Source organism: Arvicola amphibius, chromosome 18 (genome assembly GCF_903992535.2).
Source record: "Arvicola amphibius chromosome 18, mArvAmp1.2, whole genome shotgun sequence".
Lineage (NCBI taxonomy): Eukaryota > Metazoa > Chordata > Mammalia > Rodentia > Cricetidae > Arvicola > Arvicola amphibius.
In genome coordinates this window covers 29,161,421-29,189,371 of record NC_052064.1, presented here as the reverse complement: position 1 = coordinate 29,189,371, position 27,951 = coordinate 29,161,421, and the positions used below count along the sequence as shown (strand labels likewise).

Here is a 27,951-nt window from a genome sequence, read left to right as displayed (position 1 = left end):
AGAGGTACCTGCATATTTGATCATTGCTGTTCTAGTCATTTAGTAATAAGGAAAACTGAAATTGTAAAATTTGTAGAAAAAAGTGGATGAATCTGGAAATTATATAAAAAGTGAGGTAACCCAAATTCAGAAAGACAAATACCGTGTTCTCTCTTACAGGGATCCTAGCTTCTGATTTTTATATGTGTATATTTATGTGGCAGTAAGTGTGAATTAGACTATTAAGCTAGGAGGGGAACCGTGGAAATGGAGAAAAGTTTGAAGGAAGGAGATGAAAATAGAAAAATAGAATAAATATGGCGTGGAAGTAGAAAGGAGACTGCCGAGGACGGAAGGGAACAAGCAGAGCAGGTAAAGATGACGGAGAAGAGGGAAGAGATCAGCCAGAGTAGATGTGCAAACAGTGCCGTGATGAGTTTTAAAAACGTGAATGTGGTGGTTTGAAAGAAAACAGCCACCAAAGGCAGTGTGGCCTTATTGGAGGAAGTGTGTCACTGTGGAGGTGGGCTTTGAGGTCTCATAGTGCTCAAACCATGCCCCGTGAGACAGTTCATTTCCTGTTGCCTTTGGATTAAGATTTAGAATTCTCCAGCACCATGTCTGCTTGCACGCCACCATACTCCCAGCTGTCGTGCTCCCCATCATGATGATAATGGACTAAACCTCTGAAACTGTCAGCTGACACCTCAATTAAATGTTTTCCTTTATACGAGTTGCCATGGTCACAGTGGCTCTTCACAGCAGTAGAAACCCTAAGACAATAAATAAATAAATTTCAGCTAATTTAACAAGAGCTTAGTGAATCAATTAAAGATAAATTCTTCATTCTCTAGAGTTATTATAGACTGGATCATCTTAACATTTAGAATTAAATCCAGTGATGATAAAAATAAGATTGTGTTTGGATGTAAATTCATTTAGGCTCATACAGTTTTTATTAACGTTCATCTAGCAAACAGAATTTACCTAGTAGACAACTGTAAGCAAAGAGGAGCTCTCCTGATAGGCAGGAGTTAGAACAACTTGTTATCTGTTTTATAAAGCAAGTATGTTGACTAGTATGAGGAGAATTATTCCAGTTTTAAAACAGGCTAAGTTCTGACAGTGTGGTCCTCTTATGCTGTACATGGTTCATTTGAAAGTAAAATGGGGCAAGGGACTAATGGCTCAGTGGTTAAGAGAGGTACTGCTTCTGCAGAGGACCTGAGTCTGTTCCCAACACCCAAGGTGGAGAGCTCACAACTTCCTGTAACTCCACCTTCAGGAGATCCAACCTTTTTGTCTGAATTCTGCAGGTACTTTTAAAACTCCAATGCACACACAGGCACACTCTTATACATATAACTAAGATAATAAAAACAAATCTTTTTATGTGAATTTGTGGACTGTGGAGATGACTTAGCAAATAAAGCGCTTGCCCTGAACGTGTTAGCACCAGTTTCCATAATCCCCATAAAAGCTGGAATCACCCGGCCTCAAGAAAGTATAGAGTAATCAAAGAAGATTTCCCAACCTGACCTCCACACACATACACGAAATATTAATAGAAGTGATATCTAACCCACAGAAAACCTCTCACGAATCTTAATGTTTAGTGTAATATCAATCTCATATATACTATGAAATTTATATTTATCCTCACTGTTAAGTCAGGAGCAGTGTAAATAGTCAATCCTGATAGTTCTGGTTATGATGGCAACCTTGATAAATGAGATGCTAGGTACTCTGGCAGGAAAAAAATCAAAAGACCCTTCAGCATTTATTCTTGTTCAACTTCCAAATTGTCTTCTTAATGTGACAAGGTGAACATCAAAACAGAATCTTTATTATATGTAAAAATACTATTTATGGTTAATTCTGGCTTATTTAAGTCCTCAAGCTGCACTCTGAGTTGGAGGCCAGCCTGATCTACAGAGCGAGTTCCAGGACAGCCAGGGACACATGGCGAAACCTGTTGTCAAAACAGACCCCAAAGCGCAGTTTTCAAGTCCAAGCATGCTATGGTTTTTCTGTGGTGTTCATTCTGTGAGTTTAGAATTACTGTGATGAAATTGGACCTGCTTTTGTAGGACCCTTGTTTATATCTGGTACTCTTTAGTCGCCAGAGTCCATTCCTTCCTAAAACCACCCTCGATGCTACAACAGACTAGGTCACATCCAACGTGCTCACTTGCCAACCCGTCCCATGAAGGATCAGCTTAAGGTGTGGTCTTTCCCGGGTGACCCCAGCATTAGCTTTAGAGGACACTAGGAACCAGAGTTTTGAAATCTTGGCATTTGAGTATTGAAATTTGGCCCCAGGGATGGGGGCCAAATATTTCACTGTTGTAGAATGTTATTCGGGCATGGTAAAATGGTTAAGAGCATCTTAAGTATGGCAGTTAAGCGTGTCTTCTAGCATAGCCAGATGTCGTAGGAGGTAAAATCAATTATGGTTGAAAGTATCCTCCTGTGTTATCCTCTGTTCTGTTTGCTAAGAGTTTTCATCATAAAAGGGCAAATTTAAGTGCATTTGTCTGCTGAGATGGTCATTTTCCTCCTTTAACATATTAATAACAGTAAAATACACTATTACTTTCTAGCCTTATCTGTACTATAGTTCTATTAGCATACCAATCTGAATTGTATAAAAAGCACAATATTTTTCTTGACTTTGGGATGATGGGCATCTAAACAAAATAATAGTATACTACATCCCAAATTAGAAATTAAATTTTAATCACTATCATCAGTTTATTTTGCCTGATTGAAATATAACTTCTCTGTCTTATTAATTACTTGGTCTTAAGTAATCTATTTGGGAGCTTACTCTGTCATTTTGAATAATCAAAAAATACTTCATTTTCCTCAAAAGCAGACCTATCGTAATTTTTGGATTATTTACTCATTTAAATGTTAAATTTCTTAAACATGATTTCACTGTATCAAATAATGTTTTATTTAATTAGCTATATAATAATGGAATCGAATGCTGGTACTAAGTAGTGGGAAGATCACATACGATTACTCATTTGACGTTAACCACTGTTGTAAGCAGCCTCCTTCTGGTCTCTGCAGTGTAGTGGCCGTGACGCTCAGTTCATCTGCCATGTTTTCTAAATGTCTCATAGGTTTATGTTTCCATAACCTTTGGAAGTGTTAAGTTCCAGACTGAGAGAAACATCACTGGTGTGTGTTTTAGTATTGCTATGGAAATGAAGTCACACAGGAAAAACTATTTTAATAAATAGATTTAAATAAAGTTGGTAAGAATACATAAGAGGAAGAAAATGTAACATTTTAATCAATAACGAAAAGTTAACTGAGCTTGGGTAATAATTCGAGATCAAATTCTACTGTAATTTAAAGAGTTCTTCCTAAAGTAAATTTTGTTTCCTCCCACAGTCACGGTCCATATCTAGTTCTCCCGTGATGGTAGCTCAGCCGGTTTATCAGCAACCTGCATATCACTACCAGGTAGGCACTGAGTTCACTAGAACCTCTGGGCTCAGGAGCCAGGGGAGATGGCTCAAGGGGAAAACACTTACTGCTCAAAGATCAGGGCATGTGGCCCGTCCCTGTGTGCAGGGACGGGCAGCAGCAGGTCTCTGAGCTCACTTGCCAGCCAGCCGAACCGTTAGAGAGGCACTGTCTCAATGGGTCGGGGGAGCAAGAGGACAATACCTGTCCCAGGCAGCCTGTAGTCTCCTCGTGTGCACACACACACAACACACACGCACATATGTGTACACTCTCTGTGCTGAGGAAAATAGCTCCAGGTTGCTTAGCATGTAGGAGGGACAAGATCAGATCCCAAGCACAATGAGTCCAGTATTTTTAAGTCCTTTCAGGTACTTCATGCTTTCTTTCATACGCAGAGACTAACTTGGGAAAGAGAGTTTTAGGTCTGGAGAGAGGATGCCTTTGCTTCCTTTCACAGACGTAATGCATTCCATTCTCTGCTGTTTAGAATTTATCCTGAAATGCCTTTAATAGGCTGGGACGTAGCACAGCGGACGAATGCTTTTCATAGCATCTGGAGTGCTCTGGGTTCCTTTCCCAGCCCCACAAAAAAGGCTTTAGCAGTAATTCATAAAGCCAGGTACAGGTATTGTGCTTTTAATGTTACTTTGAACGTGTGACTGTTAGATGTGTGTTGAAATAAGCAGTGTACTATGATGTGTTAACTATTATGTTCACCTCCTTTAGTTAGCGAGCACTCATTCTTAGTTCTCATGGGAGATTAGTAATAAGAACTGTGGTGTAATGTCAGCTCATTTAATTTTTGGCAGGATAAACAAAGACTTCTAGACAAAATTCGGGTAACAACCTGCTTTTATAAATAAAGCATTAATGAAATACAGCCTCATTTATTTATGTAACATCTGTGGTTGCCTTTGCTTTCAAAGGTTGTGTAGTTCTAACAGATATCTTATGGCCTGCATGCACATTTTGAAATATTTACTCTAGCCTTTCTTTAAAAAGTTTTTGTCAGCCTATGATCTATAACACTTGCACATAAAATCAAATTTTAATAGTTGTGAAGTAGTAGAAGAGCTTTCTGTTTTGACTTTAAAAATACATCCATATGAAATGGGGCAGAGTTAGGAGCGAATTCTTTCTCAGCATGGGTAAGGCCATGGATTTGACTCCTAGCCGTGTGAAAAGACGAGGAAGGAAAGAAAGGCAGGTGCTGCTGCCTAGTTCATAGAGGGAACGCCTAGCACGCATGATGCCCTGGTTGTGTCTCATCGCCAGCGAGATTGGTAGTGGGAGGTGGAGACAGGAGGATCTCTCTTGACTGTATACACATTGACTGTACACACATTGACTGTATACACATTGACTGTACACACATTGACTGTATACACATTGACTGTACACACATTGACTGTACACACATTGACTGTACACACATTGACTGTATACACATTGACTGTACACACATTGACTGTATACACATTGACTGTATACACATTGACTGTATACACATTGACTGTACACACATTGACTGTACACACATTGACTGTACACACATTGACTGTATACACATTGACTGTATACACATTGACTGTACACACATTGGAGGCCAGTCTGAGCATATGACGTCCTGTCTCCAAAAGAAAAAGAAACTGTGTTAGTGTTCTATAGTCCTTACTCTTATGATTATATTATTCTATGTGAATGAGTGTTTTGCATGAAATTATGTGCACCAGATGTGTGCAATGCCGTTGGAGGCCAGAAGAGGAAATCAGGTCCCCTAGAACTGGAGTCACAGACTGTGTGGTCCTGGAAACAGAGCCTGGGTCCTCTAGAAGAACAGTAAACACTGAGCCCTCTCCCCATCCCACTAATGTTAGACTTCATTTTTGTATTTTTAATTAATCTTATTTTTAATTTTACTATGCTAACAAACTAAGGTATTTTCTCCACTTACGAAAAATAAAAGTAACTTAATGGCATTTATTTAAAATATATTGATAGCATGACTTTTCCTAAGCCATAGGATTTCCACTAAAACTAAAGACATTTCACTAGACACCACACCAGTTAAAATAAATGGCCCAAGTCCTATGAAACTGCTTCCTAAACCCATAGTCCATTGCCCACCCTAGATTACATGTAAGAGGAATGTGAGCCTAATGGAGATTTGTTAGCGTGCAATGGCAATTCCACGTCTCTTCAGCCAAGTACGGAGGACCTCAGAGACACAGGGAAGTTAACCTGTCTGCTGAGTCCCAAGGATGTTGGGACGTTGGGACTTGAGCTCCTAAGAAACACCAAAGGAGCGTGTTGGCAGAGCCGGGAAGAGGTCTGTAGTCGGCATCCGGCATCCATTACAGCAGAGGCTCGTGTAACCTTCCACCTCTGCTGCCCAGTAGTGAATCTAGTTACCAGAGTCCCTGAATTCCAAATCCCTAAGCTGGAGGCCACAGCTCCAGTCACTGTATGGGGCTTCCCTGCCCCTGGGCTAGACACATGAAGGCAACCATATGGTAGGGATCCATTGCTAGAGCTTGGGGTCCGCCCCACAGAGTCCTGAAAAGCAGGAACTTACAGCTTTTCCCACAAACCATGTCCTCTGGTTGGTAGGGGAACAGCACAGAAAACTAAGGAAACCAAAAGCACACAGCCCTTTGTCCCACCAGTCAGCACCAGCCAGAGTGGCCACCCACACAAAATAATATTAGAGAATAGGAGTGATTTTTTTGTATTAGTTTTTACTTTATTTTCTGCTTTCTTCTCTTATTCTATTGCTTTTCTATTCAGAACTTTAAAGTTAACCTGTGGACTAACTAATCAGTTTTAATTACTACATTTAAATTCTTTAACTTTTCTTAGACATTCTCACTTTGTATCCTGGGCTGAACTGGAACTCAAAGACTCTCCTGCCTCTGCCCCCGCATTTTGTGATTAAAGGTGTGCGCCACCATGCCTGGCTACTCTCCGCTCAGTAACAATCTCCTGTTCTCTGTGTGTTTGTACTTCCCTTAAATTAACTTTCCATGTAATGCTTAACTTTTTGTACTGTATTTGTCCTGTTGTTAAGTTCTGCTTGCCTCTGACTGTTTTTCAGACAGGTTTTCTCTGTAGAGAGATGACAGCTTGGGGTTGGTGTTCTTCCTGCCTTCGTCTGAGGGTTGTCGCTGTCACACCTCATTTTTAATATTTAATTTCTGATTGTCTTCTTTCCTCCTTCTCCTTTATTCTTCCTTACTTCTTTTCTACACAATTAGGCCAGTTTTCTTTTTCTTCATTATCTTTGCTGCATCTACAATTCTTTATTTTCTTTATTCTCAGATGTCTGTTTCATACGGTTTTTATTTCTCACTTTCATTAGCTGGACCTACCCTATCTTTTCCTTTCTTTATTATTCCCCCTTTTGTTTATTTTCCCTCATTTTTTTCTGATTTGTAATATTACTTGCTAGCATTATTCCTTTTCTTTTCCCTTTCTTTCCTTATTAAATATTTTCTTAGTATCACATTACATTTTAATCCTCTCAATTGGAGTTATAGTGGGGTATTCATATATAATATGATATTTTTAAATTATTGTTTTCAATAGTAAATTTTATTAGTATAGTTGCTTCATCAATTAGCTTTTTCTCCCTTGATGGTTTGGTGCCCTGTGCCTTAGGTACATTGAGTCAGTGTTTGGCTACTGAACCACACTGCTAGCACAAGTATGAGAGACTTCACTTCAGCCCAGCCTCAGCCTAGTCACACCTGCGCACTGTAAGTGTCTGAGCTGAAAGGATACAGGAAACTAAAACCTGCAGCCAGTGAGTTGGCCATAGATACACAAGACCCAGTGAAGGCACATAAGACATCCAAAAAGACACAGCAAAATGGCTCCTCCAAAAGTTAAAAATTCCACAGTAATGGACTCTAATGATAGTCAAAGGGATGGCATTTCATGTAAGGAATTCCAAAGAAAGACTTAAGAATGAACCATGAGAGACTGGAGAGATGTCTCCACAGGTAAAAGCACCTGCTGCTCTTGCAGAGGACTTGGTTCAGTTTCTATCACTCACTTTGGGAAGCTCACCTCTGCCTGTGACTCTAGTTCAGGAGATTCACTGTTTCCTTCTAGCCTCCACAGGAGTGTGTGCACGCACGCACACACACACACACACACACACTTTAAATGATCATCAATAAAAGACACAACTAAACACTAAAGGAACTCAAAGACTAGAAACTGCTGAATGAAAAAGATATCAGTGAAGAATATGAAATAAGAACTTAATGAAACAAAATCAGATTGAAATTTTGGAGATAAAAATCTCAGTAATTCAAATGAAAACTGACTTGAAGCCTCACAGTAGGTAGCATCAAGTGAAAGGCATATAATATCAGAATTTGAAGTAAAGGTAGACAAAGACATTTTAAAGTGCAGACAGAGCATACAGGACTTGTACAACACCAGTGAAAGACCAAAATTACAAATCATAGCCATGGAAGAAGAAGGGATAACTGCTATTCTTAATACAATATTTGTATTAATTTTTGGAAATTTTCATGCACTGTATTTAATCATATCCCCTCCCTCCTCTCTCCATTCATGAATCAACATAATTCATACTGTTATAGAGCTTTTACCAAAAACGTATTTACAAACTCAAGTCATTCTCATCAAATTTTCAGGAGCATTCTTGCCAGATAATAAATAGCAACGGAAATCCTAGCACCCATATGTAATTAAAATACTCAGTGTGGCCAAAACAATCCTGAGTAAAAGGAGCAATGCAGGAGTCATCCAATTCTTTACTTTGTTATAAAACTGAATTTACAGGAGTGAGAGGATTCTGGCAAAAAAGCAACACAGAGACCAATGATGTAGACTGAGGAGGTCTGGAAATTAGCCCAAGCAGTTACATCCTCCTGACTCTTGACACTGGAAAAACACAGCCTCTTTAATAAGTAGTGCAAAGAAAACTGTCTATCCACACACAGAATACTGAAATGGATTAACTAAAAAAAATGAATCAACCAATGTAGTGAGGAGCTGCGGGCAGGCCTGCTTTTTGTCCCTCCACCCGGCTCCCACACGGCTAGCTTTACACCCGAAATAACAACACACAAACTGTATTCATTTAAACACTGCCTGGCCCATTAGTTTCAGCCTCTTACTCACATCTTGACTAACCCATATCTAATAATCTGTGTAACACCACGAGTGGTGTCTTACCAGGAAAGATGCAGCATGTCTGACCTGGTGGCTGGCTTCATGGCATCTGGCTCACTGAGGAGAGTCATGGCGATTGCCTGAGGCATCTGCCTCACTTCCCTCCTTCCCAGCATTCTGTTCTGTCTACTCCACCCACCTATGTTCTAACCTATCAGGCCAAGCAGTTTCTTTATTAATTAACCAATGAAATCATCAGATAGATAGAAGACACACCTACATCAAACCAAGAAACTAATATTTAGAACATGAGTGAGAAAGAAGTAAACAGTCTGGTCAGCAAATGAGCAGGGGACATGAACTGACACTTCAGGTGAAGAGGTACAAACACACACACCAGTTCAGACAGAGCCCTCGGGAAAATGCAGATAAAACCTACAGTGAGGTTCAGTCTCCCATCTGCCATCAAGAAAACAACAAATAATCCTGGAAGCGAAGCCATATTCACTGCTGATGGGACTGTAAGTCAGTGTAACCACCATGGAAATCAGTACGTCTTCTAAGATCAGAACCACCTTATGACTCAGTTGTGCCACACCTGTGTGTGCGATCTACCTGGAAGGCAATCAGCAGATAAAGAAAAGTACCATACACACACACACACACACACACACACACACAAGTTTTACTGTACTATAAAGAAGAATGAAATTATGTTATTTGCAGGAACTTAGATGGAACAGAAGATCATGTTATGAAGTAATCCAGACCCACAGAAACAAGTCAGAGAAAAGCATATCTTATTTCATATGCTTAGAAACTGCAAAGTGTGGAAAAGAGAAGGAAAAAGAATTGGATGAGATAGTAAGAGCATTAGGGTGATCATGATTAATGTACATTGTATGCCTGTGTGGAAGTGTCATAATGAAATACAAATAATAGTAGGTTGAGTACAGCAAGTCTGTGGTAAAATCAATCTAGAGAATAACCTTTTCTCTAACTGCGCACTCTTTCAAATGCAAAACTGATTCATTGCATCTAAGTAAGAAGAAAATCCCATCCCATTGTATATCTCTTCCCATGTAAACTGAAAAGCACAAAAGGGATTTTTTTATTCCTATAGCCTTAAAAAAAGGTTGCATATTTTGGGGGGACTTGGAGTATGGCTCTTTTATGCTTGTAAAGTATTTGTTAGGTCTTGCGTTGAATCACCAGTATCGCACATAAAAAAATAAAGCTTCTTATATAATCTTTCTTGATAAAATTTCCTTATTAAATTATGATTTATAGATATTTTCTTACCTCTTCTGGGTTAAATTTTACTTCGTTGATGGTGCTTTTATAGCACTCAAATTTTAGGAGTTTTGATGAGGTCCTGTTTATCCAGCTCTTGTTAGTATTGTTTTTTTGTGTTATATGGCTTTGGGGGATAGTTTGTTCATTTTGGGGGTTTTCTAGACAAGGTTTCTCTGTGTAGCTCTGACCTGTCCTGGAACTCACTCTGTAGACCAGGCTGGCCTCGAACTCACAGAGATCCACCTGCCTCTGCCTCCTGAGTGCTGGGATTAAAGGCTGAACCACCACCGTCCAGGTGTTCTGTATATTTTTAAAGCATAACTTTTACCTTTCAAAGTCATGAAAATTTCTACCTTCATATTCTAATTCTTCTAAGAACTCTATTATTTTAGCTTCCGAGTTTAGAGCTCTAATCCATTTTGAGTTAACTTTTGTACATGCCTTGAAAATTCAGCTTCATTCTTTTACATGGAAATGTCTAGTTAGCCTTGTGTGTAACCTACATGTGTGTTTGTTGTTTCTCCTTGTAGGCCCGACACAGTGTTTACCAGGGGCAGTGGCAGTGGGGAGTTCCCCAGGTAAATGTCAACCTACAGTGTCTGATTTAAAGTCTTTCTTTCTACTGTACTTCAGTTTTTAAAAAAAAACTGAACACTAAAGTCATGATGAGTAGGCTTCTTCCCTTCCTCCTTTATTTCCAACCGTGTTTCTGGTAACTGTGGGGCTCTCTGTCCTCCTTTGTAACATGAAAGAAGTGACATTTCCTGCAATTGCCTCAGCTCCCTCATTTGTAAAGGGAATGTAGTGATGGTAGAACCTTGTAAGTTTTCTCCCATGATTTTTGGGATGATGAAATGAGATTATATTAGTGGGAAACATTATATAAAGGTGTGATATATAAACAAATAATTTTGTTACTTTTGTTATTGTTGGAAATGTTGGCATTTTTCTAGCTTCCTTTCCAGATTTTTGCTTTAGTTTATCTCAAATAAAATAAATAAAAACAGGTTGTGTATTCATTATCTGAAATTATTGAGACCAAAACTGTTTTAATATTTTGGAATTTGGGAATATTTGCATAGCTATTATTGGATGAACACTCCTAACCCAAAATTCTCTAAATTATGACATCTCAAAGGTGTTCAAACTATACTGTTTTCTTTTTTTCTCTTAGAGATTCTTTTTTTTTTTTTTTTTTTTTGGTTTTTCGAGACAGGGTTTCCCTGTAGTTTCTAGAGCCTGTCCTGGAACTAGCTCTTGTAGACCAGGCTGGCCTCGAACTCAGAGATCCGCCTGCCTCTGCCTCCCGAGTGCTGGATTAAAGTCTAGTGGCATTGTTTCTTACAGCTAAGTAAAGTCCAAAATTGACAGTAGGCATTTATACCAAATTAAATATGATAGGTCATATTACTGTAACTTTTAGTGACATTAGTTTATCTACAATTACTATGTTTGTATATGAGACTCTGAGGCACAACAAACATTCAGTACTTGCCATTAATAAAGTTAATGATAACACCTATATACCTGAAATGTATGAGAACTCTGATTTCCTAGTCTGTTTCTAAGATAATTCTATACTATCCTTGAAAAATAATTTTCAAAAAATATGTAACAATTTTTTTTTCATTTTAGGGTAAGTCTTTTTGGCTTAGCACACTGTTCGTATTTGAATAACAAGGATCATTTTGTGTTTTAGTCCCCTGCCTCTTCTGCTCCATTCTTATATCTGCAGCCGTCCGAGGTTATTTATCAGCCGGTAGAAATCGCACAAGATGGTGGCTGTGTCCCTCCTCCACTGTCTCTGATGGAAGCTCCCGTCCCAGAGGTACACACTCGTCTCTTCTTTTGTTGGTCGTTTGCTCAGTGCTGGCACTCGAACCCTGGGCCTTGTAGGCGCTAGGAAAATGTGCTTAGCTGAGGCCATGCCCAGCAGTGTGGGAAAGTGAGTGGTGTAGAGCCGCCTGTATCGACGTTTAGTTCTTTTGATTCGTTGGAGAGCTTCGTGAAGACTGCCTAGTTTGTGTCTGCCACATTGTTCTGAGCGAGTCGCTTCCTCCCAGAGCTTTTCCCAGTGTCTTCTTATTTTCTCATCAGTCAGTGTTGTTGCTAATAATTTGTCAGTTAAAAGCATATAATCTTTAAGCCAATGTAAGATTTAAAATTCTTTCTATAATAATATAAACTATTTACTACTATCAATTACTACTAGGTAATTGATAATGAATTTTCAAATTTTTGTTTTTTGTTGGGTTTTTTGGTTTGTTTGTTTTTTGGGTTTTTTGCCTTCTGGTTTGCCTAGAGGTGGGAGTAAAGTAAGAATCCTTTCACAGTAGATATTTCAGCAGAGCTCCTGAGGGCTCTGGCCACACTGAGTGCCTGCTGTCAAACCCCATCCGTGTCTGTGAAGGACAGAGCTGCTGCTGCGACTGTCGCCAGCCGTCCACACTTCACGGCACCTGTCTGTCCCAACAGAGCGTAGACTCTGCTGGTACACAACTCAATATACAGACTGTAATGGTTTGTAGTTTGAGTGTTTGGCACAATTAAAACCTGCAGGGCTTCTGTTGTGAATGTTATGATCAGGTTTCCTAAAAAAACTAAGAACAAGCATGTTAATACATTTAATCACTTATTTCAATCACCATCAAACTTCTACCATGACTTTACTACTTACTTCAGATTTCCCCATCTCAAAGTAAATCTGTGCTTTCTCTTCCATAGAAGTTGAAACCAATTCACAAAAACTAGCTTAGCCTCCAACTCCCAACATACAAATTTAAATAGGTCCTAGTCCAGCCTTGCAGTTTTTATATTTATTTGATAACTTGTTCTTGTCCAAGGTTGTTTCTATCTGTTGTGCTCTGGAAGCCTTCACTTCTTCCTCTCAGGTCTCAGTGCATCCTGTGTCCATTCTTCCTCTCTGGTCTCAGAGCATCCTGTGTCCATTCTTCCTCTCAGGGGTCTCAGGGCATCCTGTGTCCATTCTTCCTCTCAGGGGTCTCAGGGCATCCTGTGTCCATTCTTCCTCTCAGGGGTCTCAGAGCATCCTGTGTCCATTCTTCCTCTCAGGGGTCTCAGAGCATCCTGTGTCCATTCTTCCTCTCAGGGGTCTCAGGGCATCCTGTGTCCATTCTTCCTCTCAGGGGTCTCAGGGCATCCGGTGGTCTTCCTTCTTGTATTGGAGTCAGTCTCTCCGTTGGTTCAGAGCTTCACCACTTTACTGTGATTGTTAAGGGAATTATTTAACTTCCACAATCTTGTTCTCATAATGATTTTATTCGTGGAAGTGAAGGCAGCAAGAAACTGTAATTGTAGTTTTAAAGATTAAAGCCGTTTGATGCAAAATTCTTTGACTATCTGTAGCACCTTTGAGAGTAACTATTATCTTTTTACATTCATCCCCAGATCCCCTATTTCTCTTCTACCTTTCAAAACTAAGATTCTTGAAAAGATAGGTTGTATTCAATATTTATAATATTCAGCGCCATTTTATTCCGCACTGTTGAAGTCTGCTTCATTATCTTTCTGCATAAGCTGCCTTTAAAAAGGCTCCTTAATTACATCCCAATCACTAAACACTTCCCTCCCTTGTTAGTCCTACTTAAACTTTCACGAACACCACACGGGTTCGGTGATCTGTCCGACACCTGTTTACACAGCACTGCCCTCTCGTGGAATTCCTTTTCCAGCTTTTTATTTCCCTTTGGAAGCTGACTCTTTGCTACCCATCATTTCATGTTTGGTTCTCCATTCTTTCACCCTACATTCTCAGTCTGATGTTATCCAATCCATATCTCTAATGTTAGCGTCAGGCTTGCGTTTTGAACTGCAGTACCTGAAATAATAGTCACTATCTACCTATAGCAGTTGAGCCCCTGGAAAGGAAGAAGAGCAAATAGAGATGTACTGTAAGTGTAAACTAGATGGCAGGTTTTAAAGACACGGTGTTAAAAATGTTTACAAATTCAATAATTGATTAATTAATATATTTTAGATAATATTTTTAATCCATTGATTTAAATAAACTTACTTCATTACCCATTCATCTGTTGGTTGATAACCAGGCTGATTCATTTCTTTTCTACTCTGAGTAGACCAACAATAAAATGGATATGCAGTTATTTCTGTGTATGATACAGACGCTCTTGGATGCATGTCTGGGGTTGGCATAGCTAAGTCTTATAGTAGTTCTGGTTTTATTTTTTGGGAAACCTTTATACTGGTTTACACAGTGATAGTTTACACTACCACCAACAGTACAAGGTCCCTCTCTCCCCACACCCTTACCTGCGCTGATTACCATTTAAGTATACTTTTAAATTATCTGCCCTCTGTTTATTGCTCTCCTGCCTGATTTCCCCCGTTAGTATATAATATTCTTTCCTGCCTATCAAACAACCTAAGTAGGTCTCCCAAAAGAGGTGTCTTACTTACGCTGTCCCTCACTGTGTCCCCAGGTCTTTAAATCAAACATCAGTGCCACTGGGAAATTTTTTATGACCATCCTCCCCATTTTCGTAAGCATAATTTTTGAGTGCTTTTTGAGTGTTCGTTATTCCCATGTATCATACCCATGACTCACAGGGCATGGGACGGTTGAGAGTAGTGTGTTTCTTAATCAGACTGTAAGTTCATTAAACATAGTGAATGGGTTTTGGTATGTGCCGAAAGGCATATCACATAGAAAGTGCTGAATGAATACTTTAATAGATGAAAGTAACACTTCTTTCCCTCTCCTCTGTCTGTACCAGCCGTACTCTGACCATGGAGTCCAAGCAGCATACCACCAGGTCTACGCTTCCAGCGCCATTATGCCTGCACCTGTGATGCAGCCTGAGCCAATTAAAGTAAGGAGTTCATTTTGAGTTTTTCTGTTTTCTGCCATTATGCTCTGGGCATTTTTTATCCCAACTATGATCTAAAAAGTACAGAATTAGTGAATCATTTTATATGGAGGAAATAAATTCTAAATTAACTATAATTCCTCTTAACTGATTTTGAAATGTTATAAAACATTCATGGTCAAAATGTTTTAGTTGTTGTGATACAGAGATACATAAACTTAAGTGTATCCTTTTAACTATTTTAAGTGTCTTTAATGATATTCACGGCATTTCCAACCTTTTCCATTACCAACAATAGAAACTCTCTTCTCATTACACAATCAGTCCTCCTTCCTTTCGTTCTCTCTCTAAAGTCCCTGGTAACCTTTAGTTTAGTTCTTATATGTAATTTTCATGTTCTGGATACAGCACATGGGATCATGTGTCAATAATACATAGTCTTTCTGGATACGGCACATGGGGTCATGTGTCAGTGATACATAGTCTTGTAGGGAGATGGAACAGCTAGCCATCCCACTTTACGTTTAAGAACATATTTGTGTTCTCTGAATCAGTCAGGCCAAAGCCTAGTACATCACTCAGTTGTAGCTAATCCAGTTAAGTTCTCTGTATTTTGATTGTCTGCTATGAAGCAAGAAGTTCTCTTCCTTTGTCACTGGGTTTCTTAGTGAGGCTCAGGATCATCATGTCAGGGAAATGGACTTCGTCGTAGTGAAGAATTTCAGATTGATGAACTGTTTGGTGGTTATATGAATTTTTTGTCCATTTTATTTAGTGGAATAAGGAAGTATACTCTGCAGTAAATGAAAGAAAATAGCTATTTTGTACTCATATTTATGACTTTGATCCATCTAATGTGTTGACTGTCATATCAAAGAGCCTGTCTGTCCCTTCATGCCCCAACCCTGTCCCTACCCAGTAACCACTGTGGCCAAACTATACACTTGGTTTCCTGTGCTATTAGACTGATATGAAAGAAGTCCCCAGTCTGACCCACCTCTAGAGGCCTCATATTCACTATTGTCAGAAAATATAAAACAGACTTCCTCATATGTTACCATCACCAGTTGCTGGTGTATGTGTGCACGATGGATTGGAGATTTCTGTCCAGGAGGAAGGAAGGAGAGGGAGTCAGAATGATTGAAATTATGGCTTAAATAATTCAGATGGGAGACAGATAGCTAGTGGTGCTAATAATATCACCTCAAGTGTGATTTTCCCCTTGAAGAGTGCGCATTTCTAAGTTGTCTTCAGTCTCTAAGTAGGTAATGTCCAAAACTATAAAAATAGTTATACAAGAATTACTCTTGTTGAACATTGAAAAAAATAAATTTTCAGATGTAAAATTGGAATTCAGGACTACTGTATAAGAAGTTTAATGCTTCCTTTTGTGTTTCAGTAAAAGGTAGAGTTTGCAATGTATTTCATACCCAGATTTTTGGTGCTGCCAGTCACTGATCTCATGGCCTCATACATTTTGGCAAGTATTCTACCACCAAAGTACTATAGCCAGAAATTTTAGGTGGAGTCCCCTATGCATTAGATAATTAATTGTTCTTCAATGGCTCTCAGTAGAAAACATACATACATAACACTCATACACATAAAATAAAACATAAATATTTTGAAAAGTAACAATCAAATGTAAATCAAAATTATATTTAATTCACCTCACCTATCAAATCTCATAGCTTAGCAACTCAGCGCACTGCAGAGTATGAGTGGCACTCCTGTGGTCGCAGGGCTACAGGACTACAGTGTGCCCAGCATTACGGGTATCGTGCTACATACTGAGTCCAGGAAAAATCAGAGTTCCAAACTAGAACCATGACCTTTGCACCATCTCATATCAAAATATCGTAAGTCAGAGCACTGTGGCTTGGGTTCTGTCAGTATATGCCAGCTTCATCAGATGCTCTAAAATAACTGGGGAATTAAACTTTTAGTTACATGCAGAATTTGCTTGCTGCCGTTAAGATAATGTGTAGTTTCTCATTTTGTTGTCTTTGCTCTTCCTAACATGTTGAAATTAAATCTAAGATGGCCTCCACCTGAACTTTAGATCCCTTGTTATATTTTGAAATATTAATAGTGATGAACTTAAAAAAAATAAGACCTATATACTGTCTTCAAATATCTTTGTAGCAAGAAGGAATGTCATGTTGATTTTGATATCGATACTCCAATTACTTACCTTTAATCTCTGAGTTCAAGGAAAATAACTACCAAGATTCTACATTGAGATTTTTTTATATTATTTTTACATGTATGGGTATTTTGCCTGCATGTATGTTTGTGCACCAGTTGTGTGCCTGGTGCCTCAAAGGTCAGAAGAGGGCATTGAACCCCTGGATCTGATGGTCGTGAGGTTGTGAACCACCATGTGGGTGGTGGCGACTGATTAAATCCAGGTCCTCTGCAAGAGCAACAGTGTTCTTAGCCACTGAGCAACTCTCTAACCTTGTACATTGAGTTTTATTGTGGTTGAAAGACATACACAGTCCTCAAGAGTCTGCAGACAGAGTGCATTGCAGCTTACTCTCTGCTTCCCTATAGTCTCTGTATGGTATAGTCTCAGACTTTTCATGTGACCAATGATTGCAGAGAACAATTTGATTTTTAACAACAAACAAAAAAACTTTATTTTTGGCTTGATATAAGTTTCATAGTTTCAGAGGTTTCTATCAATAATCTTGGCTCCACTGATTCTAAACCAGTGCTGAGGCAGATATCCCAGTGTACCAGCAGTGGAGAATACCAGGTAGAGAGCACCAAGACACACCCGCGGTGTACCAGCAGTGGAGAATACCAGGTAGAGAGCACCAAGACACACCCGCGGTGTACCAGAAGTGGAGAATACCAGGTAGAGAGCACCAAGACACACCCGCGGTGTACCAGAAGTGGAGAATACCAGGTAGAGAGCACCAAGACACACCCGCGGTGTACCAGAAGTGGAGAATACCAGGTAGAGAGCACCAAGACACACCCGCGGTGTACCAGAAGTGGAGAATACCAGGTAGAGAGCACCAAGACACACCCGCGGTGTACCAGAAGTGGAGAATACCAGATAGAGAGCACCAAGACACACCCGCGGTGTACCAGAAGTGGAGAATACCAGATAGAGAGCACCAAGACACACCCGCAGTGATCTAGTCCTTCTAGCCTGACCTTGCCTACCAAGGTTTCCAGAGCCTGCTAAAATAGTGCCGCTATTAAAAAGCAAACTTTCCAGAATGCACCTGTGTGGGACATTTCATATTCAAACTGTACGGTTTTGCCCCTGGACTCCAAAGACCACATGTTTGTAACACAAACAGTATTTTTAGTCCATCTAAAACACAAAAGTGTGTTTAGTCCATCTCTAAGAATTCCCATAATCTTAACACTTGCAACATTGTCCAAAAGTTAGGTCAACAGTCTCTTCTAATACTCAAGGCAGGCTCTGTGGATAGCAGTCAGTTGGTAGCGTGCCTACATGTGATGGACATGCCTAGCATCTAACAGCGGTGAACTCCACTTCTCTGGTACTAGTTTCTTATGGGCCATACTTTTTGTCAATATGGGGAAATATCTTATGAGGAAGGACATGTTTTGGCTCTTGGTTTTGGCATATTCAGCCTGGCTCTGTTGTTCCTGCACAGACCGTTCACGTCATGGTGAAAACGAGAAGGGGGGCCCTGTGACAAAATGTACCCTAAGGACCCCTAGTAGCCTAACCTCTTTGCAACCAGGCATCACCTTCCGAAGTTTGCAGTCTCCAAAATAGTGCCACAAGCTGGAGACCTTCAACAGAAAGCCTGAGAGGGAAGAGAGCTCATATTCTAACTATAGCATAATCTTAGGTATTTCCTTTATGTTTTTAAAAATACTCTGAGAATAATCTGACAGCCTCAGTGGACTGCTGAAAGAGCACCTGACATGGATACATGAAAATAGTCAAACACCTCAGCTGCTGTCTCTAATCCCAGCGCTTGAGAAGTCAGACTGGGAGAGTCACAAGTCGTAGGGCAGCGTGGGCTACATAGCCGTCCCTGTCTAAGGAAATGAACTTCTGGATTGCAGTCACGTTGTTTTACTTGTGACAAACGCTTATAAGAATTTCTTTGCCAGGTGGTGGTGGTGCACGCCTTTAATCCCAGCACTCGGGAGGCAGAGGCAGGCGGATCTCTGAGTTCGAGGCCAGCCTGGTCTACAAGAGCTAGTTCCAGGACAGGCTCTGGAAACTACAGGGAAACCCTTTCTCGAAAAACCAAAAAAAAAAAAAAAGAATTTCTTTAATTACATCTAGTCCTCTTTGTTTTTGTTGTTTGTTGTTGTTCATGGTGCTGGGGACCAAACTAGGGCCTTGAGCTTGCTGGACAATATTTGATCCCTTAGCTAAGGCCTGGGCTTCTTCGTCTTCTGCATTCTAAGCTAATACTTTGATCCTTCACACCGGGGAAGTTATTCAGAGGATACAATGATACAGACCGGTGGTGAGAAAGCATAGCAACCACGTGAGCAGTGGTTCACTGCAGTGAATGGGGGCAGAGTCCACAACAAACACTCCAGACAATGGAGCTTTCTGTGGAAACAGTGGTGGTTAGAGTTAAAAGTCAAATTTGGTGTCTGGTGTGTGATGGCAATTGGCTTGTAGTCCCAGAACTCAAGAAGCTAAGACAGGAGGATTGTGTGCTCAACATTCACCCAAGCTACATAACTAGACAGTGTCTCAAAGATACCCTTGTTAGCATTAGAAATAATGAAATCCTGTTGCTTCTGACTTGTGTGAAACCTAAAAATAGTTATGTGAAGTAACCCAGGCCCAAACCTGAGGACGACATGGTGTCACTCTGGGGAGCTAAGAAGGCAGAGTGTGGTCACCAGCCTTGGGCTAAGTGGGGTAAGGAGTTGTTAGTGGGTACCCGGTGATGGCAGCAAAGAGACTACTGTGCTGTCACAGAGTAGTGACTGTACGTGACAGTCACGGACTCTACACTCAAGAAGCTAAAAGTCAATATTTTGAAAGTTTTTATCACAAAGAAATGTTAACCCTTAGAGAAGATAAATGTGCTCAAACTAACTTAAACATTTCACAGTGCATGAAAAATCACAAGAGATTAATACATACTATTTTAATTGTTCATGTGATGTTTAAAAATAAATTTTATTTTGGTTGTGAACCTAGCCTTTCTCTTCAGTCTCTTCAGCCCAAAAATACATTTTAAAAATTTAGTACTTCATAGGAATCTCATGATTTGAAATATCTAGATTTTTTGATCCATCTTTATATAGTAAGTCATAAGATACAAGCTTAACTTACAAAGAATGTACACAAGAATTGATCTTATGTGACTATGTATATATCTAGGCACCTCTGGGGTTTTTTTGTCTCAAAGCACTATTTTTAATAGCTTTTTCATTTCCCGGGATTTCTCGTAAACCGTAATTTCTGACATCGACTTTGATCAAGGGGAATAACAGTTTTTATGATCAGTCCTTCTTTCCTCGACTCAGAGCTTCCTTAGTTCAGTCTTCTCTGACAACTGTACCATAAGCCGGGAGGGAACTCGAGGTGCCGGAGACGCAAGTGTCTGTCTTCCCATTGGACCCTTACAGGGGCTCCCAGCCTTCCTGTGCTGTGGCACCTGATACAGCCCAAGCTGTGGTGACCCAACCATAAAATTATTTCATGGCTGCTTCATAATGGTAACTTTGCTACTGTTCTGAACCGCAATATAAATATCTGATATGCAGAATATCCGATATGCAGGATATCCAATATGCGGGATATCTTGTATTCGGAATATCTGATATGCGGGATATCTGACATGCCACTTCCAAAGGGTCACAACCCACAGATTGAGATGCTGCTTACAAGATAGAAGAATGGAGAGAATGAAAGCAAGCTTTCTTTTATTCTTTTTTTACATTTTTACATTTATTTGTTTATAATGTATGAACATGTGTGGGTGCACACATTTTTAGATCTCAAAAGGAAGACCATGCACTACTTTCCCTTGTGTCTAGGCTATCTTTCTCAACATGATGAGTTCCAAGTTCCACACACATTGCTAGTCACAGGATTTTATTATTTTAAAAGTACTTTTAATATTTCCAAGAATGTTTTTGAGACAGTATCTAATTATGTAGCTCAAGCTAGTCTTGAGCCTGCAGTCCTACACACATTTTTATTGTTATCTTTGTCTACTTTATAACAGCACACGAAATCTTACTCCTATCTAACTATAAGTAAGCCCCTCTGATCAACATTTCTCTATCTATCCTTCTCCTGCTGTCTCAGTGACTATTCTAATGCTGTGAAAGGGACCCTGTGACCAAGGAATCTTTAGGAGAAAGCATTTAACTGGGGGCTTGACTACAGTTTCAGAGTCTGTGGTCATCATGGCAGGGAGCACAGCAGCAGGCAGGAGTGGGGTGGAGCAGCTCCTGGGAGCTGACGTCCTCACCCTCAGCAGCAGGCAGAGAGAGCAAAATGGGTCAGGGCCTGGTGTGGGCCCACCCCCAGTAACATACCTGCCTCAACAAAGCCACACCTCCTAAGCCTTCCCAAACAGTTTCACTAACTGGAGACCAGATCTTACATGTGAGCCATTGGGGTCATCATCTAATGAGAAAGATCACACCAACTATCCCAAGTTGGTGACCACCATTCTACTTGCAACTCCTGTGGGACTTGGCCCGTAGAATATAAATGTATGACCTTTGAGTTAATACACTGTCCGGATAATTCATTTTCTTCAAGCCTAATATGTAGTATATATTGAATATTTCTGGGTTTTGCTAATTTATTTTTAGTTTAATGTGGATAATTAGATCAAACACCTATGGGCTATTCTAATACTGGATTTACTATAAATTCTTAATATCCAAAATAACTGTCTGAGGTGGAAGAGCAGTAAAAATTAAAATTAGTTATTAATTAGATACAACTGAAAGCAATCATATTAAGTGAATTGGGCAGTCTTAGAAAAACACTTTGTTTACTCTCATTTGAGGTTCCTAGATTTTATACAGAAACATAAAATCGTATGTTTATATGATATAAAATGAAAGTAAACCTGTTTAAACAAATGGGGCTAACATTAGGGTGGAGGGTTGAGAATTAAAGAAGAAACGGGGCTATAAATGGGTCAACATATATATATATAAACAGAGATGCAAAAAGTTAAATAAAAGAAATTTTTCTTAACTAGTGTGGAAGTTTACATATGAGCTGATGAGACAGTCTAATTTTTAAGTACCTTCCAGAGGACATCTACCTATCACATAGCACATCTGGTTTTCATATCAAAATTACATGCTTCCATTCTTGGTTTGAGCATTTCCTCTGCATTCTGAGTCTATCATTCCTTCTAATTGGACATTCTCATTTTTGTTTGCTAACCCTTAAAACCCATACCACTTGAATGAGTCCCTGACCTTTCGTAGCATAAGATTGAGTTTATGAAACCATAATCCCTTACAGAAATATTTTTCTGAACATTTTTTAAATGTCTTCCTCGACTTTGTAGATGAGAGTAAGCAGTGGGATTTTATGTTACATACTCCACTTTTTAATTTTACATGCCTTGGAAACGCATATAGATGAAAGGTAGGCTTTCCTTTCATTCCAAATGAATATTTCTTTAGTATTGTCAAGTCAGATCCCAGTAAATGCCTCAAACCCCAGATAGTAGCAAATGCTATGCATACACAAACATTAATCTGATAACACAACTAATATATAGCTCAGTAGTGGGGAGAATATGATTGGTAAAGGGATAATTCACACCCAGAACATGTTGGGATCAGACAAATAAACAATTTAAAACAAATTGTTTATTTCTTGATTTTTCCATTAGTGACTTTTGGGCCACTGTAAACTACATGTAATGAAAACCTTGCAAAGGGGGACTTGAGATGAGGTGGAAATGTCGGTGTGTACCTGTGATGGTTACCTGTCTCAGTACTGCAACAAAGTACCTGACAAAGCTTGTCAAGGAAGAAGGGCTTTATTCTGGTTCCCTGTTTAGAGTTCATCACTGCAGATTCCATGGTGAAGCACACACAGCCAGGACGGGCGAGGCGCCTGCCAGTGCTCAGTTTCCTCCTGTTAACCTAATGTAGATGACCCCGACAGTCTCTCGTCACCGTCACAGCTGCCCTGGGTGTTTGTCATCAGCTTGACACATGCTAGTATTTTCTGAAGAAATCACAATGGAGAAAATGCCTCCATGGAGTGGCCTATATATAGGCAAGCCTGTGGGAAATTTTCTTAATTAGTGGTTGATAGAGAGTGGCCTGTAGGCAAGCCTGTGAAGCATTTTCTTAATTAGTGGTTGATATGGAGGGTACAGCCCATTGTAGGTGGTGCCTTGGGCTATATCAGAAAGTGGTCTTTGTGAAAGAAAGCAAGCTAAGCAAGCGTGAGGAGCAAGACAGCAAAGTATCCCTCAAGGGCCTCTGCATCAGCTCCTGCCTCCCAAGTCCCTGCCCTGCTGGGGTGGGACCTGAGAGTTAAGGCAGAAATAAGTCGCTTTGCTCCTGGTGTTTGAACTATAGAGACAACTGCCAAGCATGTATCACTTTCAAACCAAATCTTCCACTCATCCGCATAGACTAGTGCCCATCTCATAATGCAAAATGTATTCACTCCAATTTCAGAAATCCCCACAGTCTTTAACAGTTCCAAAACTGTTATCCAGTTGAAGTGCAGAGTCTCTTCTGAGACTCAGACAATCTCTTTTTTTAACTTCAATCAAATAGTAAGTTACATACTTCCAATATACAATGGTATAGAGTAAATATTCCCTTCCCAAAAGAGAAGAATGGGATATAGCAAAGGAAGGATCAGATCAAAGCAAAACCAAAAAGCTAAGCAGGTAAAGCACCAAATCCTTAAGCTCCATGTTCATCATCTGGAGCTCATGAAATTGTGTGGGCTCCAAGGTCCATCCGTAGGCCCTCCCTGCCACTCCCTCTCAGCAGCTGCAGCACATGGAACCAGCTCTTGGGCTGGCTCTATTTACTGTCTCTGGCTTTCTTTGGTGGACATCCTATGGTCCTTGTATCTCCAACACCCTAGAATCTACATCACAACTTGAATTTTACCTTTACAGTTCCACATAGCAGCCTAACAGTCTCTCTGCAAGAACTCCAACCTTGCCACACGGTGCCTGGCCTCAGTGGCATTCAGAAACTAGGGAACAAACCCCTGAATCTTAAATCTTTCATTCCTGCAAAAAACCAATGCCACAGAACAATGCCATCTCCAGCTGCAGACTGGGTTGGAGCCCAGCGCCCTTGGAATACGGCTGTAGCAGTGGCTGTGGCCTCGGTGGATGGACCTGCAGAATCAGTTTTCTTGATTGGTTTGGTTGTCTGTCTGAAGCAGGGACTTTCTTCTGTGGCACTCTCCGTCCAGGCTTCTCCTTTCTCGTAAGGTTGTGTTCTCACATCTCATTTGATGAGTGTAGTCTTGTCTTCAAATCTCCTTTCTTGTCCTATTGAGGAATAATGTTTTTGTTTAAAAATTACAGATGTTTTCTCCTCTGCATTCTCCAAGTCTACATTTTTAAACTTTCTCGCACAAGTTCATTTTTTTTTTAAGTTTTTTTTTTTTACTGTCTCACTACGGATATGAATAAGAGCATTGAAAAGTATCACAGGCCGAATGATACATAACTCTCCTCTGTCTGACTGAAGGAGACGTGACACTGTCCAGAATGGGGACTCACAAGTGGTGCAAGGGGAGGGATGAAAGCGAGGGCAAAATCTGTTCAGTGTGTAATAAACACTGTGTGGACCCGGCTTCAAACACCACACCTTCATGTGCAGTGACTGTGCATAGTGGAAGTAGTGTTACATCGAGAGAACACCAGAAGACAGCTTGCCCATATGGAGACCAAACTGCGTATTAAGCAAAATGGTGAACTTTGCCTCACAGTGTATTTAAGGTCTTATGGAAGTGCTTTATTTTAAAAGCAGAAGCAAAAAGAAAGACCCTGTTTCAAAAACATAAAAGTTGAAGTAAAAAGAACATTTAGGTCAAATAAAATGCTTCAATATACAATATTTTAAAAATAATAATAGAAGATATGATGAAAAGGACAAGAAATTTAAAAGCAATAAAATAATAGTAGAGACAAAACATACTGAAACAGCTTTTTTCTAGAAGCCGTGTAATACTGGATCCTGCCAGGTGAAAGGGTTAGTCGGCTGAAGCTGGCGTCCTTCCGTTTCATGCTGTTGAGATGGGCAGGGCACTGCACCTAAAGTGTTCAAGGGTCCAGTGCCCAGCATTTCTGCTCTCGGGCCCCAGTTAGTGCTGATAGCACAGCCACAGCCCCGGTGCAGCGTGCATATGTGGGGGCCTCCAGCGCTCACTGGTAAACACTGCACGCCTGTCTACCAGTCCAACTCAAAGGTGCTCTCTGTGTTAACAGCCTCCTGGGTAGCCTTCTGCAAGATGCCTCTACACTTTCTTAAATGTGGGTTTTACTCCACCAGATAGAAGTTAATATTCTAGCTCACTTGTTATCTGTGCCAACCTGGTCCTGTTGTATATAATGAACATTTACACCATGACACTAGATGAGGGAGTGTCCAGTGCAGATTGTAAGTTCTTGGAAAGCAAAACGTAAGCAAGAGCTGGGTTCTCAGTGTCTGCTCACTGCCAGCTTCTCCCTCCCTAGCAAACTAATTTCCTGAGTACCACCTTCTGCGAGTCTTTAGTAACTGTTGGTTATGTTCTGCACTCATCTATTCTTAATCTTTTTTCACTTCGGTCCTCCTGATCTGTATTTTCTCTTTACTTAACAGACAGTGTGGAGCATTCATTATTAAGACAATTTGGGCAGCTCTAGTCCAGCTCAACTGATTTCTTGTCCATTGATCCTTGTGTGACCAAGATCCAGCTTCAAGGAACCGGCTAGAAGCTGCCCGTTGTGAAACTTAGGGTTAGTTAATATCTCACCATACTTATTTATTCCATTATAAGCTGTCTGAATTTGATGAAATTTGCTTTTACTGCTGTTTTACAATTTTTAATTAGGTAGATGTGGCATTTGGCTTTTATGTTAGTTAAATTGCAGTAACACTTTCTACATGTTTTATCCATTCCATAAATAATAGCTCTCCCAAGACTAGTGAGGTGTCTTTCATTTTCTCTGTTTTGTGTTACTTCTTTTAATCTCAGATTTTTCGAAAGTTTGTTTTGATACTTAAACATTTTGGATCGGAGTCATGTCTAGTCTAATAGAATTTTAATGCTTGCCTAACATACAGGCTGCAGTAGCTTTAGCAGTCCGGTTTGTCCGTTTGCTTTGCTGGGTTACCACTTGCTATGCTTTCTCGAAGGTTTCTCATTTGTTACTGCTACTCATTAGTGTTGCTCCTGCCATGGTTTTCGGAATTTACATAGTAGTTCATATTTTATGATAACATCTCCCAGATACTAGAAATAGCACCAACATGATCAAATTATTGCTTTTCATCTAATTAATTTTACTATATTAAATTTTTTGTTTTAGATAAAAGTGTAACGTAATATATCATCATCCATTTGATAGCAGAGTTTTTATATAATGTTAATCCACCTAGAATTTTTATAGAAGAAGGGCCCCTCAGACATTATCATCTACTATTCCAGTGATTTCGTACTCTTAGGACGCTTTCCTTCTGTTCTCATTGTTAGCAATACACACAACTACATACAGTTAATTCTAGAAAGACAATTATTTTCATAAAATGTAAGATTATTTCTTACACCAAGAGAAAACTAGATTCTAGTTCCAGGGCCAACTTCCAGTGTAAACTTGGAAAATGATAGAAGGATTCATTGTTTAAAAGGTAAAGAACAAGTCATATGTTTCTAATCAGGAAAATCTCTGTAGTAGGATGAGAAATGCCTCGCTTTATGTTTACTCGCAGTTCTTCCCTGACTTGGGAATTTGAGAGCAGAAGGAGAAAAGTCTAATACTAGTGTGACCGTGCTGACTCTCCCTTCCTCACCCCTGCCACCCAGAGCAGCCCATTCTCGGCCGCAGCAGCAGAAACAAAATGATCAGATCCCAGACTTTTTCCCATGAGTCAGATAGGCGTTTTTCTTTTGAAACCATAATGAGTATGTTTGTCAGTCAAATGGTGCCCTGAGAATGGTAGGACCCTGTGTCTATATACTGGCATACAAACGTCTCGTGCACTAATTATTCTCAATTTTTAAAATTTAATAGACTAGTAAGTCCCATAATAAAATTTCAAAAGATTTCATTCTGTAATTTAGAAAATAATATATTAACCAGTGATGTTAGAAATCTTTTTTAATATCACTGTTCCACAGAACAAAAAGGTTACTGTTTGATTTTTAAAATGTTAAACATGATGCTAAACAAATCCTGGACTGTTAATAAAATTAATGATGTATTATATTATTGGACAAAGAATTCTGATAATAATTCATGCCCAGTGTGCTTCTGCAGTTATATAAATGATAAGCATACATACATGTAAACATGTATATTATGTGTGTTCTTATATACATCATATACACATATGATTCATGCATGTATACAGTCTTGAAGTTAGCTTTATTTTGAGAAATTAATAAAAAGTTTGGAATTTATTGACAATTGAGTTATGGATAATATCATTTGTCCTTGGCTTAGCTTGGTAAGCCAAATATGCTGCCTCTAAAAATAGAATGAGAGAGCAGAAATCCTTCTACCACATTCCAAGTGAACCCCATTTATTTATTTCTATCTTTAGTATATCATCAACAGTTTTTAAAAGTAAACAAGTTTACTTGTTTAGTGCTCATTGTGAAAAAACAGTCTGAAGAACCCGCCTGAGATTCCCAATTCAGATGGAATGGGTACTGTAAACATACGTGTGTGCATTTACATGACTTGTTTTGCCACAATCTAAGATGCAGTCAAGAGAGAAAGGGGTATTCAGATTTTAAAACTTTATCTTGATGAGGTGATTTCTTCAGATTGGAATGGAGTCACACTCAAAATTCTTTGTATATTTCCCAAAAAATGTACTTGGGTAATATCAAAATTCAGAATCAAAGGCCTGGAAACAACCTTCAGAAGACTGCAAATTCAACTTTATCATATTTCAGTGTTCCATTGATACTATTAAATAGATTTTTAACTTCCAGTCCTATACCTTTGACTAAAATGTATTCTGAAGTCTCACTAGATGTAAAAGAGGC

The 27,951-nt window shown here is 39.5% G+C and overlaps 1 protein-coding gene across 1 annotated transcript in view; it reads left to right on the top strand.

Annotated features, from left to right (window-relative positions):
- Boll (boule homolog, RNA binding protein) overlaps positions 1-27,951 on the top strand; it is a 69,394-nt gene that overhangs the window by 30,071 nt on the left and 11,372 nt on the right. Inside the window, exons 7-10 of the mRNA XM_038315461.1 lie at positions 3,385-3,456; positions 10,437-10,484; positions 11,606-11,734; positions 14,661-14,756. Of these exons, the coding sequence (XP_038171389.1) occupies positions 3,385-3,456; positions 10,437-10,484; positions 11,606-11,734; positions 14,661-14,756 (345 nt within the window). The remainder of the gene's footprint in view (positions 1-3,384; positions 3,457-10,436; positions 10,485-11,605; positions 11,735-14,660; positions 14,757-27,951) is intronic.